The sequence below is a fragment of the Bidens hawaiensis genome, unplaced genomic scaffold (genome assembly GCF_021521415.1).
Source record: "Bidens hawaiensis isolate Kalapana, Puna unplaced genomic scaffold, B.hawaiensis_p1.1 tig00057714_1, whole genome shotgun sequence".
NCBI lineage: Eukaryota > Viridiplantae > Streptophyta > Magnoliopsida > Asterales > Asteraceae > Bidens > Bidens hawaiensis.
This window is the reverse complement of record NW_027500397.1, coordinates 2,181-17,821: the sequence shown is the minus strand read 5'-3', so window position 1 is coordinate 17,821 and position 15,641 is coordinate 2,181. Positions and strand designations below refer to the sequence as shown.

At 35.2% G+C, this 15,641-nt stretch overlaps 1 protein-coding gene and 1 pseudogene across 1 annotated transcript; both read left to right on the top strand.

The window, feature by feature from the left end:
• Window positions 1-2,351: 2,351 nt before the first annotated feature.
• On the top strand, window positions 2,352-6,009 carry LOC143601978 (protein FAR1-RELATED SEQUENCE 5-like; annotated as a pseudogene).
• Window positions 6,010-13,757: 7,748 nt separating this feature from the next.
• On the top strand, window positions 13,758-15,180 carry LOC143601980 (uncharacterized). Its single transcript, XM_077079240.1, has one exon. The coding sequence runs from the start codon at window positions 14,259-14,261 to the stop codon at window positions 15,144-15,146; it is 888 nt and encodes a 295-aa protein (XP_076935355.1). The 5' UTR covers window positions 13,758-14,258; the 3' UTR covers window positions 15,147-15,180.
• Window positions 15,181-15,641: the final 461 nt, after the last annotated feature.

Below are 15,641 nucleotides of genomic sequence, written 5' to 3'. Positions count from 1 at the left end.
TCTCAAGCGTATTATGCGTAGGGAGTCTACTCATTTTCGCCCTCCAAACATGTATATTACACTTCGTCGGGACCCGTTTGTTCCACCTCATGACATAGTTGTTTCTAAAATCTTTACTTTTGAATTAAACTTCTTCACTAAGCTCTCGCACCCCCCCCCCCCCCCCCCACCACACACACACACACTTTGCAACACTCGACAGTTGGAACTTGGAAGCAATTCTCCCATTCAGCCCTTTCTATCTCCAACATAGGATTTCTCGACCAATCCCAAGTCTAATTAAACTAGCTCACTTGCCTCCAAAACCGCTCAACAACAAAACTTGTGTTTTTCAAGCTTATACATAAGTGAGGAGAAACCTCCTTTATGCTCAAATTCCAAACCCAAAGATTAAAACAAAAACAAAGCTTCTTACCATCTCCCAAATTGCGTTTTATTTTGATATTTCATAGTTAGAAAATCTTTATTTTGATATATAGTTTAAATATGTTAAATAAATGCAAATTTCATACATTAAGAATTATTTTAATTAAGAATTTATAAAAGTTAATTAAGTTTAAATACAAATTAAGTTTTTGATTGGTGTAAAACTCAGTGAATCTTTTTCACGACGTAACTAACACTTTATTATAACTAACAAGCATAATATATATACGGATACTTGAAACAATTTGTAGCAACAAAACCTAAGACAAAATAATGGGACCTCCCTCGTTTTATCATTGAGAAACTCATAGTGATCAACTTATTTACATACAACCTCACTGTCTACACATTTGTCCAAAAATCCTCATTACAAGTGGTACGTACGTGACGTTATGTTCCAAGATGGAAGTAGCCAACACTTGTACGATTGAATAATTGTAAGTTGGTACACCAACAAGATAAAGTATCAACCAGCTATCAAGAGATGTTGGGAACCACGTGGTCAACAACGACCCACGTGACTTCATTACGTAAGTATGTAGTATTGATAGAATCTATTCCAATTTACCGGCAAGAATTAATGTGTAAAACCCATTGCATTACTGATAACAATTACTCCCTTCGTCCCAATTTATTTGTCTTATTTTGATTTTTCAAGTATTTCTTTTGCAACTTTGACCGTAAATATTTTTGTTCGTATCATATAATACTTGATGAAAATTATATCAATGTAAAATACATTTAAAATTCAATCCATTCATATAATTTTCATCAAGAATTATATGACACGAACAAAAATATTTACGGTCAAAGTTGTAAAAGAAAGACTTGAAAAGTCAAAATATGACATTTAAATTGGGACGAAGGGAGTAACAAAGCTTTCGTTACATGCGAATACATCCTTGGATTTATCATTTTCACGGACATGTTGCCGACGTTGCGTTGGTGATGTAAATAGAAAACCCACAACTACAAACAAGGGTGAGAGTGACCCAAATTTTAAAAAGTAACTAATTATATGTAGATAATTATGGTTTTGGGATTGTTAACAATATGGTATGTAGTATGTAATTATATATATATATATATATGAGAAATGATCAAATAAGAAGTTTGATTTTCCTAAGAAGGCTAGGAAGGTGGGTATTTTAGTCTACTACCTTAATATTGAAACTCACTTAATTTAATTTCAAAAACCCACTTAATTAAACCCGCTTAAAACACAATTGTATAACACAATTTTGTAAAACACAATTATGATAAAACACACCTTGTAAAAACCCACGAATTTTTTTTTATTTTTATAAAGCAATATGGTACTCATATAAAAGATAAAAAAACACTCGTTTTTATGGTGAAATTGTTTTGAAAAAAAATGTCGTATAAAAAAGTTATGGACGTTTTAAAATGATGGGGGAATTTGACATGTGTCTTGCATGTGGAGAGAGAAAGTCAACAAATGTGTTATCCCTATTATGCTCTTACCCTTGTTTTACACTTGATGATCTCTCTAATCTAATCTCAACCATTCAATTCTCAAATGAATGGACAAGATTATTTCATATCTTTCCTAGGAAATCTAATCTTCTTATTATAACTCAACCCATATATATATACACACACACATATGGGGAAAGCAAATATGGGGCTGTTAAGCATCTAACCTTAGATGCGAAACACCCCAAAACTACGTAGTTTTGATAAACTACTCAATTAAATCTTAAATTAAATTCCTGTTTTTATGTTCAACAAATTCGCTGCATATACGCAAGCTTCTCTCCAATCTTAATAATCTAATTCTTTCATAATTCGCCTCTGTTGATAGGCATCGATGCACCACAACAGATACACACTTCTATCTTCATGAATAAATCACAAGTAGCCATATTTAATTTGGATTTGATATTAATTTTCTTATTATTCTAATGCATATAACAAAACTTGATATCAATTATTTCATCACTATTGTATCGAACACAATTAACATGTGGTACACAATTGATATTTATTTGACCATTCTGGATTTTTTTTTTCTGATTTAGGATGTACAAGTGGATTTACAACCTCACTTAGAGGAGGAAGCTATTGAAACAAACGTAACTGGTGGTTTGAATGCTGAAACTGAGTGTAATAATGACTTGAATGTTGATCTAGGGTTTAATAAGTATGACAAGAATAATGTGGAGAGAATGGTTTTTGATAGTATTGATGATGCATATGAGTTCTACAATCAATATGCTTTGTTACATGGTTTTGGAATACGTATTTTTACTACTTTTAAAAATAAGACGACCGGTGAGCCTTATCGAAAGAAATATGTATGCAACAAAGAGGGTTTCAAAGATTTAAAGTATAATAGCTCTAGTGGGGATGTTAAGAGACGTCGTAGGGATTTAAGGACCGGATGTGAAGCATTTATTCGGATTTCGAAAAGTAAAGATGGAAAATGGAAAATGGACATGTTTAACGATATACACAATCATGAGCTAATTATTACTCCGACCAAAGTTATGAAATACCGGTCTCACGGGAGGTTTCACCGCTCAATGGCTTGCAAATCTCTAATGTCGGAACTTGGTCAATCTGGGTTGAAACCTTGTCAAATCAAGAAGGTCATAAATACCGTGAAAAATCCCCTTGAAAATGATGTTACATCAAAACAGTGTGCTGATATCCTAGCCGAGGAATGAAAACAATACAAAGGTAAGGAGTTTTATGGACTCATTAAGCATTTCCGATAAACTATTAGAAGATCGTAACCTATATTTTGTTGTCGATTTATTTGATGATGGGTCTCCAAGAAATATTTTTTGGGCTGACGGGAGATCAAGAGACTCATATGTAAAATTTGGGGATGTTCTTGTGTTTGATGTCACGTACATGACCAACAAGTTTAAGATGCTGTTTGCTCCATTTGTTGGGGTGAATCATCATCGTCAATCTATACTATTTGGTGGTGCACTGTTGGAAAATGAGAAACAAGAAACTTTTGAATGGTTATTTAAAAACTTTTTAAACTGCATGTTTGACAAGTATCCATTAGCAATAATTACTGATCAAGATAAAGCTATTGGAAATGCAATCAAAAGCATTTTCCCAAAAACTAGACATCGTTTTTGTTCATGGCATATTAAGAAACACGAGATTGAACATCTACGATCTCTCAAAGTTCAGTACATTGACTTTCAAGAGTTACACAAGCAATGGGTAAACAGTAATACAGTTGAAGAATTTGAGAGTCGATGGGAAATTTTATGTGGTAAGTACAATTTCCAAAGTGGTAGCTGGATAATGGAGATGTATAACCAACGTAAATATTGGGCTAAAGCCTTCTTAAAAGATTGTTTTTTTGCTGGGATGACATCTAGCGGAAGAAGCGAGAGCATTCATTCCTATTTTGATGGATACGTGAATTCAAAGACCATGTTGAATGAGTTTGTAATACAGTACGATTAAGCTGTTGAGGCTCGAAGGGCTGCCAAAGAAGATGAAGACTTCAAAACCATGGACTCACAGCCAAATCTTTCTTCTGTTAATCCGATAGAGGCAAAAGCAGGTTTATGTTACACTAAAAATCTCTTTGATCTATTCAAGAAAGAGTGGACCAAAGCTACATTCAATTTAACTCATAAGACGATAAGCAAGAGCTCAGAAGATTTCAAATATAAGGTTGGATAATTAAATATTGAAAAAATATACTGGAGAAATGTTAATTTCCATCTTTCGGAAAAGATAGATGTCACTTGTTCGTGTGCAAAGTTTGAAACCTATGGGATGTTATGCAAGCATATCTTAGGTGTTGTTTGTTTTTCCTTAGAAGCACTTCTCCACCTCTTTTGTCTGCACTGAGAAGAGGGCTCGCAGACGTTGGGCTCTGCAGTGTGTTTGTTTTTCCGAAGACGTTTCATTAAAAAACGTCTGCGCGCCCTCTTCTCCTAGATGTGATGACATTGTTACTTCTCACATCTTCTACCCCATTTGTTCTCACCTCTTCTGACTCCAAAAAACATCAGAACTCCCAAACCCTATTATTCATATCCTCTCAACTTCTTCTTCTACATCTCACTCCCAAACCCTAATCCTAACCTTCTTATCCTCTCCAACTCCTCCTCCACTCCTCCACCGCCGACGCCACCGCCGCCACTGTCAGCCTCCACCCCTCCACCCACCTCCAGGGTGTCGCCCTCCACCCCCACTTTCTTCCCGTCACCCCTCTCCTTACCTACGGCGCCGCCCTCCACTCCCAACTCCAGCGAAGATTCGGGCGAACCCAGATGAGGATTCGGGTTGCTGGTCGATTAATGGAGTTGGGCGTTAAAGATCCATCGACATATATACTTTTATGTAACACGTATCCAAGTGTGTTTATATGGGAAAATGTGGCAAAAGTTATGAAATTGATGGCTGCTGGTTATGTGAAGAAGGAACCGAGTTACAGTTGTGTTTATTTAGGGAAAGAAAGTGAGGTCTTTTGTGCAGGTGAAACAGGTCACCGGATGAATTTTAATAAGTTTGATTACCATTAGTTTGTTTGGTTCAGTTTGTTTATGAATAATTTTTTTATATTGGTTTTGTTAAGAACTTTAATAGGTTTGATTACCATTAGTTTGTTTGGTTCGGGTTGTTTAAAAATTTCTGTTTAATTTTATAAGTCTGTTGTGCAGGTGAAACAGGTCACCGGATGAATTTTAATAAGTTTGATTACCATTAGTTTGTTTGGTTCGGTTTGTTTATGAATAATTTTTTTATATTGGTTTTGTTAAGAATTTTAATAGGTTTGATTACCATTAGTTTGTTTGGTTCGGGTTGTTTAAAAATTTCTGTTTAATTTTATAAGTCTGCAGACGTTAAAAACAAACAATCTTTTTCTTACAGACTGCAGAGGTTTGGTCCACCTCTTCTGCTACAGATGCTTGCAGATGTGGTCCGCAGACCGCAGGCTTTTTACCTCTTAAAAAACAAACAGCACCTTATATGTCTTGAAGAAGAGGAATGTTGAAACACTTTCTGATCATTATATTTTATCTAGGTGGACACTTGATGCTAGGTATAAGTCAAGCAATTGCAATACTGGGATAGAAGATATACATAATGAAAATGAAGTTGTGCATTAACGTTATGGTGTGTTCAGTCAAGTTTTAGAAAAAAAATCGAGAATGCACGAGACTCTCCATTTGAGATAAAGAAACTAAATATCATGCTGGTGAAGTTTTTAGAAGAACAAAGTGTCTGGACAAATTCCAAACAGCTTGAAATTGCACCACAACAGTTTAATGTCGAAAGTTCACAAGTAAACATGATGCCTTAAATTTTCATTCGGGACCCATTAGCTCCTACTAATACTAAAGGTCGTCCTAAAAATGCGACTAGAATCAATTCTTCTCTTGAAGCACAAAAAAAAGAACGTGTTCTTACTGTAAGGAATTGGGTCATTACATCAGTGGATGTCCAAAAAGGAAGGTACGAGTAATACATATTAGTATGTAAATACACATTTTATTTGGAAGTGTAATACTTGTGTTTTTTTTCTTTTTCTAGAAGGATGAGGCCGAGGCTGAGGCTTTACAAGAAAAAGAAGGATGATATGTGAATCAACTTAAAGAATGGCTTGTTTTAATGATCATTTGCAATGTTTGACGTTGTTTAAGTACATTAGTTTTATTTTATTAAAACTTGGAATGATTCTAAAATTTTTGAAATTTCTATTGAAATAGCAGGTTTGTTTTAGTTGTGAACGTGTTATTATGATTATCTGATGAACTAAATTGATGGAAAAAATAAAGAATTTTAATTGACAACTATGCTATATTTGTTTTGATGGCACTTGTTTGCTTGAACCACAACCTATACACTTAAGCCATAGTATAATACTTTTATCATGTTACAGATTACATTGGATTGGATGATACAACCAAATGTAATCTAACAAAATATTCCATTGATTGCAAGAACTCATAATGAGCATGGTTGTTGAAAACACGGATAGAGTCGCAGCAAAGCACTGAAGCAGCCACTGGCATGCGCGATACTGCTTTTGAAAACACCTAACCAAATAACAAATAAAAAACAGGAGCTGTTAGTTTATAGTAACAAAAAATGCACTCATTATGTAATTAAATACTAAACATACATAGAATACACTATAAATTTTTGTCATCAGTAGTCTAAGTGAGGAATAAAAATACATGTTTTACCTCAACCATGTGTAGAAAGTCAACTTTCACAAACCCCTAACAGAAGCATAAACATGAGCATTTCGCATAAACAGTTAAAAAAGATCAATAGTTATTACATGGCATATTCTTAATCTAAAAATTAAATTCTCTAATGGAAAACCCTAATTGACATTAGGAATTGGTTGGATTTTGGAGAAGGTGGTCGAAACCAATAGATATAAGTTGGATTATGAATGAACTTACAATCAGAAGTGGGAATTCCTTTCACTGATATGCGTGATTTGAAGGATTGAAGACCAGAGAAAAACTGAAGTTGCCGTCGGACAGAAATTAGTTGTTTGCAAAACTAAGTAATTTGGGTAGTTTATCAAAACTACGTAGTTTTGGGGTGTTTCGCATATAAGGTTAGATGCTTAACAGCCCCATATTCACTTTCCTCATATATATATACACTAGTTTTTATCCCCCGTATTACGGGGATTGTGTTTCTTTTTCGTGTCTAATATTCATATTTTTTTGCATTTTAATTTTATGTATTATAAAAAAGTTAATAATATACTTAGAGTTTGATAATGAAATAGTTTTACAAATAAATAACATGTTAACCTGTTTAAAAGCTATGGGTTTGGTGAGACCCATGACCCGCTTATTTTTTTTTACTATAAAATTGTTTCTTATTACAAATAATAAATTTTTCTTAAAAAAATTGGATATTAATATTTAGTATATCCCCTACTTTATAAGATTTGCATATCAAATACTTGATGAGATTTATTTTTAAAACAATGAGATGTTATAACTCGTTTAAGGTTACCTGCAAAATGTTCAGAAAATACGTCAGCAACACATGCTGGTGAACATGCTGACGCTAAAAATATTTTCTTTTACTTGATTACCCCTCGAGACATAACTTAGGTCCGGCCCATCATGGCTTATGAATAATCAAGCTTTAAAACAAACATAATTATAAACTCAAGTCTCTACACAAAGCACCCCCAGCGTTCGACATTACTTAGATACCATACGTATACACATGGTCATTCTCACTCGGACGTAACTTTGGTCCGGCCCATCGTGGCGGAGGTCATAACCAAGTGTGGCGCGGTGTGCCCACCGAATTTATTACCACATATGTAAGGATCCAAACAAACGTACACGACAACCTCTAGGCTAGCGCTTAATTTTGTATATAACGTTTTAGAGACACGTAGTCCCATGTAATTCTTTTCATTTAATTCATTTGACTCGATTAAATAAGTTTGTAAAGTTTGGGCGTATTCACCTTTTTCTTTAGATCAACTTCAATACATTGTTCGAGGGTCTTTCCCTTTTCTTTGCTATCTCGTACCTATAATACAAGTATAACTTTTTGTTAGTCGGATATTCAATCCGGCTTAAGACCTCTAGTCTCTTTTTTTATAATCGTTACCTCGATTATATTTTCTTTTCTTTACTTTAAAACATTTAGTTAAAAAGTATCATTTCTTTACTTTAAATCTTTAATTTAAAAGTATTCATTCTTTCTTTTCTTTTATAAATTAAAATTTTTTTTAACTTATTACTTTTCTTTTCTTTTTATAAGATAAACCTCTAGTTAATCTTATTTTACTTTTCTTTAAAACCCTACGTTTCTTCTTCTATAAGAAACGTATATTTTTCTTTTCTTTATTATTTAAGAATAAACATAATAACTAAAATAATATTTTATAACAAAGAATTATATAATATTCACATAGATATCATATTCATATCCTTTTCTTTTCTTTTCTTTGTTATGTTTTCTTTAATTTATCGAGGTATCGAGTATATCCTCGACTTAGGGTTTTAAGCCTTTACTTTATTATTATTTTATTCGGGCATCATGCTTACCTTGGTTGGCTTATGAAAACCCTACACAATCGAGCAGCACTTCGACGCCGCTTTGTTTTCTTTATATTCTTGATCAACACCTTTTCCTAGGCACGCAAAACAATGCACTCCTATCTTCACCACACTCGTCGGCACGCTTATCGAGGCGAGTCGTCGAGACGTCTCTTGGCGGCTCCTCCTATGGAATAACGTTGTGGGATAGTCGGGATATTATAGGTTTAATGACACGAGAAACTAGGAATTTGGGCACGTTTTATGAGGTGATCAAGGGCACGCTTCCCAAGGGTTTTGAGAGATGTTAGAGAGAGAAGTATGTGTGAAAATTGGGTGTGAAGAGTGAGATACCCGTAGGTTGCTATTTATAGGCAAATCAGTGGGCCCATCGCGATACGCGATGACACTTTGGCTAGCCCTAGCTTTGCCACGTGGTGGACGCGGTGCCACGCGATGACACGTGGCGACACATAGTGCCACCGGTTGACACATGGCAACACGTGTCACGTCTGTCAGACCACGTCATCGCTATACGCGATGGTGTTGGCTCTTAATTTGATGGTCGCGTATCGCCGTGCACCTCTTTTCTTTAATTTATAACTAAGCCCTTAGCGATACGCGATGGGCTTGTCCCTTGTCCCGCTGCGTATCGCCATGGGACAGAAAGACATAATTTTCATTTAAGCCCTTGAGTTTATAGTTTGACATGTTTGGTCATTTTCACTTTGATCCAAAATTTTCACGATATTATCCTATAATTGAAATAATATTGTATCGAGAAAACTATAGTCGCAGCCATGTACGTAGGATTCACATTGGATTCGAATTACGTAAAATTGTCTTTTTAAATTGCTTTTGTTTGTGTGTGTGATTGTGATTCCACTGTGTCTGACCAATACCTAAGAATAACAAAATAAGTAAAGTAGAACAATAATCAAGGACATATGAATATAAACTTCGTTCATTCGATTGATGTGATAAGTTATGTTTACATTTTAACTAGTTGAGAGATTCTATACATTTTTAGTATCTATATACTGAAGAAACATAAATCCACTCCTCAAGGTCTAACACGTTAGTCCGAGGAGTTAAGATAGGTATTCCCCACGATGGATTATATAACCTTCTTGGCGCAGATGAGCGTATCCTGCAAAACAGAACACCGTGAGCTCGTTACGAGGAATGATGGGGATTCTCTCGTAACCACCCTCCGGCATGAGAATCAGTACTGGATATTATGAAATATGTTTAGTGAGTAAGAGAGAGTATCCCTTTACCATTCGGAGATCGACTGGTATTTATAGCCGGAGGAGAGAAAGGATGGTCAACCATGCTGTCATGTCTTTCCACCGATAATATTCTCCATTCGTGTGATCGTGGAGGTTGGTGGAAGTTGGTGGGCATCATGGCCTTTTGACAAGGATGTTTCGTACTATTTTGTACCATCCTTTATGTGTTGTCCGGTCCCCATTGGTTGGGTGTTTATTCTCATGTAGATTGTACCTTTTTGTCCCATGCTTGTGAGACATTTGTGGTACCATTCCCTAGGAGCCGGGGAATGTGTATTATTTTAAGAAACCACTTTAGCGCCATGTGTTATCCCTGGCGCATGGCAGTTACTGTTGCCGTGTGTTCCGCTCAGCGTTCTGGTTACGCTCGATTTGGGTGTTATACTTGTTAAATGGTGGGTTTAATACCCTACCTCTACAGATACCAATAACATTAACATGAGATGTCTATATATTATAGTTTTAGTTAGATTTAACAATTTGTTCTCAAAGTTTACGTAAATATAAATCGACCGAACTAGCCTAGATTTCTTTACGAATCAAACACGCTATTTTAACTTTATCTCACATCCTCTCGTATTTGGTGCTTGACCACAACTCATGAGAGTAGTAGAAAGTCATTATTTATCCATCTAACGTAGAGAACAAGTTCTATGAAGTTGACTTCTAAATAACCCCAAAGATGACAAGTGCCAAAACCCACTATAACACTTTATGTTAATACGAAACGACACAAATATTAGCACGTTTGTGTTTGAGCTTAACACGGTTCTTGTTTTAAACATAGATTCATGTTCTAACAGGTTAAAACTTGTTAACCTTGTTGGATTTAATGGTTGGTTCGGGTCAAGTCAACACGACCGACCCGAATGTGACCCGGACTGAGTTACACCGGGGGTGACGAGATAATGGCATACTTAAATGTTAATTAGGCCCGACACAATAAATTAGATGGACTTGATATTGATTAAAAGGCTTTGTTTGGTTATTTAGGCTCAAGCCCAAGTTGGTTTAATTGTTAAACCCTAAACCATGTTTACTATAAATACATAAGCTTTATACTATTTATAGTAACCTGAAATAATTACAAACCCTAACATATACAAGAACTCCGGCGCCGAAATCCGGCCACCCTTTTCCGGCCACCGCTGACACCACACAGCCACCGCCGCACATCCTTTTAGTCACTACAAACACCACCGCAGCTATTCACGAGCTCCGGTACTGTTTAAACACCTAAATTGGTTTTCCGACGACCTGGTTCTTCTTCTCCAGCGAGCCCCGTTTTTCCGGCGAACAAGATTTTGGGTGCTGCTGCTGTTGTGTTGCTGAGGAGTTACTGTCTTGTTGTCCTAGCTGCCGTCTACTGCTTTCTCTACTGTTCTCCGCCATCCGCCGCCGCCGCTTGTTGCATAGCCGCCGTCCGCCGCCGTTCGCCTGCCGGAACAGTTGGATCTTGGATTGTGTCATCCTAGCATCTCTCGTCAACCCTCGGTGTCTTCCCGGTTTGTGTATAACCGAGGTAGATCGACATCTTTACTATGGTTGATTTATTTATTCGTTTAATCGTACTCGTATTGTTGTAATCGGATCCGGGTTCGGGTTTCTTTTTTTTGGTTCGTTTAAATCATTTATATCTGCTGCGTTTTTATAACTCGTTTATATATTTGTTTATTAATATTGATTAATAACTATCGAAACGAATTATTAACCGAAACGGGTTTAATAGCTTTATCCGTTTCGTTCCGAACCACCGTTGAAACCCAACAAACTTGTTAATAATAACAATTGTAACTTTTACAAAGTTGTTAGGCAATTTTGTGTGAATGCTTGAAATTGAATATATGAGTAGAAAGACTCATCAAAATTTGGAATTATTTTTAGTTGATGTTATATTTTATTTTTATTAAATTATGGTATGTATTACTGAACACTTTTATAGATTTTTGTTTCAAAGTAACAATTATGTATTTAAGTATTAATTAAGATTTATGAACTTTTGGCAATTTTTGTCTAAATACATAGTATAATATTTCCCTTGTCCCTAAACAATTAAGTTCACGTAAATTCGTGTTTGAAAGAAATGATACGATGAGTATCATATTGTATGCGTATCTAGCACCACATATAATCAAATCTTATCGTGATGTGTCATGTCATGTATGTCCTGCTAAGTGCTTGCTAAAGCTCCCAATGTCGGTTTGAATACCTAAAGCATGGGTGTAGACAAGTTCTAATCATCTCATCAAATATAGAATCTTATGATTTTGTTGTGTAGTGATGAGGAGTACATAAATTGAGACCAGAAGCAGAAATTGAAGAATAAACACTTGGAAAGTAGTTATTGAATCCAGCAAAGCAGTAGAGTAGAAATCAATACTGAATCTGACAATCATATAAACTAAACGATCTAAAAGCTGTCATAACAAGTGCAAGGAAACATAACGAGACAACCCGAGCATGCGCACTTAAAAAATTCATATAAAATTGTATAATAATACACCATTTATTCGACATTGTCTTTTTCTAAATATTCATCTCCTCGGCAACTGTTTTCGAGGCAGCTGCCCCATTAATGGGTTATGGCCTTCCACGAAATGGCTCCAAGAAAGGAAGGCATGAATATGGGTTTTTGGGACCATTTCATATTTTTATTAGCACCCCGACTTAATAAAAGGACCAATAGCGGTGGGGTGAACACAGTGGGTCAAAAACATTTCTTTCTTTCATAGATGCTTGTAACTCTAGCTAAGGGCGAGCATTCAATTTTAAGTTAAAACCAAACTAAAACAATTTACGCTTTAAAATTTTAAAAACGATTTGATTTTGGATTTTCGGTTTTGACATTTAAGGTTAAAAAATTAAGGCTGAAAACTATATTTGGCCAAAAAAAATAATGAACTTGAATCTAAATCATTTTTTTTTAACTGATAAGTAGTAATTGATTATTATACTTTTAAACTAAAATGCTAGGGTTGATTATATAGTTATTAATTTTTTATAAATTACTTAAAGTAAGTATAAAAAAATATATTTTATTGTATTTGGTTTGCTTTTCTGTTTTTATTACATGTAAAATTTGCAAGTTCAGTTTTTACATGAACATAAATCAAATCATCAGTTTTTGTTTTTATTGGTTTTTCGGTTTTACACACACCCCTAAATTTAGCTATTCCATATAGCGAATTTAAATGGTTGAAATGTAAAATGTTAATTCAACTCTTTCTCTTCTCAGCCCTAGGCATTTGCTATAAAGAGACTCATGAGCATAATGCGAAATGATGTTTGTTGGTTACGTTATTATGTTTGTATAAAAAACTTTGCTATGTAAAACATTATAATCTTTCAAACATGCGACGCATATAAGTGGAAGAATGCCTAAAATAGCTCTTTTAAAGAAAGAAATTCCAAGTTTGTTCCTACTAAAGTCCTAATTAAAGTTTATAGTATTATCCCTTACGTATCTCATCGCCCGACGATATGTTAGGGAATACCGTCAATGAGTTAGTAAACCAATCAGATAACGACGCGTGGGGGTGGAATACAAATGGTTGACGATGCGTTAAATGTTAAATTATGATTGACGTTGCGTTATGTATTAACTTATGGTTGACGGCGCGTTAAGTATTAATACTTAAAGCATCGTCAACCATGAATTACACTTAACACATTTTTAACCATGTGTTTGGAGGCCTAACATATCGTTGACTATGTGTTAGCTAACTCGTCGGCGAGATATCTAACACATCGTCGGTAATGTGTTAAATGAGTGACAAATATGAGAAAACAAGTTTAAGAAAATATATTTAGAATCTCTCATCATGTAAATTGATATTTTTTCACATATAAGTGGTCCTTCACAATGCACAAATAAATTTCGTTTATTTATAAAAACCATTTTCTTAAACTCATCCAAAAACCTGATACGTGGACCAATCAGGTCTCACTATATTACGTAAGCATGAAGCATGATACATGCAAATATTATTTCTTTTTCTTTTTCCCAAAAAGATACAACTTTTACATGCCACCTATATGTAACAACAAAAATCTAGATGGCGCTTTTTAAGGCTGCACACTTAACATCTTTTTATAAAGAAACTAAAAATATATATGAGAATCACTTTTCAACTTATAACTTACAAGATGACCTGTTAACTTACTAAATAATATTATTATTATTCACACGTTAACATCACGTATGGGAGTAGGTCCAAAAAGAAATCAACAACTATAATTGGGAGGCTGTTGCGTTGGCCCAACACCCGACACAACATAAAAAACACCATGCGATCATCACATGTATCACACACTTGGACCAATAATCTTGTTTCACACTTTCAGCCTCATCCACCCATAAACTTATGTGGCAAGCTACTTTAAAAATAATTGATATCTAGTACCAAAATATTCAGATATATATAACATGACATAAAGCTTAAACTTATACCAATACAAAACACTTGATCAATTTCACAATCTGCCTTCTGATCCTCCCAAAAAAATGGTCACCAAAGGTCAAGTGAAATCCATTAGCTTGCCTTGCAGATCGCATCCGACAACAATTCGAATTGAGCAAGAGCTTAACGCAGCGAAAACCGTTGCATCATCAAAGCCGTCCGCAGAGACGATTTGCAACGGTTTATCACATCTTGTGGAATTGTATAAATGCATGGAGGATCTTTTAAACTTGTCGGCCACTCGAGTTTTGATAACCGGAGACCAAAACATGAGATGGGTGGAAGAGTTGGTTGAAGAGTCTGTTAACTTCTTGGATGTTTGTGGCAGCGTAAGGGATATGGTGACACAAATGAAGGCACGCGTTAGAGATCTTCAGTGTGTTCTACGGAGGCGAAAATGCGAGTTGAGTAATGAAAAGAGTGTCATTAGCTACACATGTTTTAGAAAGAAAATGAAGAAAGATGTTAAGTTGTTGGCTGGAAGTTTAAAGCAAGTTGATAACTCGATCACCAGTGGTGGATCAGTGTTGGTTGATTCGAATAATCACCATCTTGCGGCGGTGATGAAGGCGGTGATAGGAGTTAGTGAAACGACTGTTTCGGTTTTCGAATCTTTGTTATTGTTCTTGTCAATGCCGAATTCAAAGCCTAACAAATGGTCGATTGTGGTATCGAAGTTAATGCATAAGGGGATCGTCGCGTGTGAAGATCAACAACAACATGGAATTGTGAATGAATTTGAAAGTGTAGATGATGCATTGCAAACATTATGTAGAAATGGATCATCAGCGCAACCGGAGAAGATGAAAATTGCGAAATGTAGATTGGAAGTACTGGAGACTCAGCTTGAATGTATGGAAACTAAGTTGGAATGTGTATTTAGGAGATTAATTGGAACCAGAGCTACTCTGCTCAATATTATCTCATTGTAAAAAAAACTAAATTAGCTTTTGGACTTGTACATAGGCATAGAAAATTTTAGCTGATATGCTTATATGAGAATTGAGAATGTGATTCAACTTTTTATGTTAGTAGTTATGTATCCAGCAGGTAGATTGTTTTATTCAAGTTGGCTCAGATTAGTCATTAGACTGCCCATTCAAGTTAGCAGAAAAATAAACAAACATCTACCACTTTCATCAAGGGACTGATGATATATATGTCTGCCACTAAAAGCCCTTTGTTATGTAGTGTTGGCTATTTGTCACTGTCATGTCACACAATCGTGTATTTCTGAATAGCAACAAATATCCACAATTAACTCATAATAGAAACACAACTTTTTTTTTAATAGCAAATTTATTTCCATCAAAATCACCCTGACCTTGCACTTGCAAGGATTTAAACCCACCACCTTCATTTTGAAATGGTGAACACCATAACACTAGACCATTATGTCATAGGTAATTGAAACACTAGTTATGCCA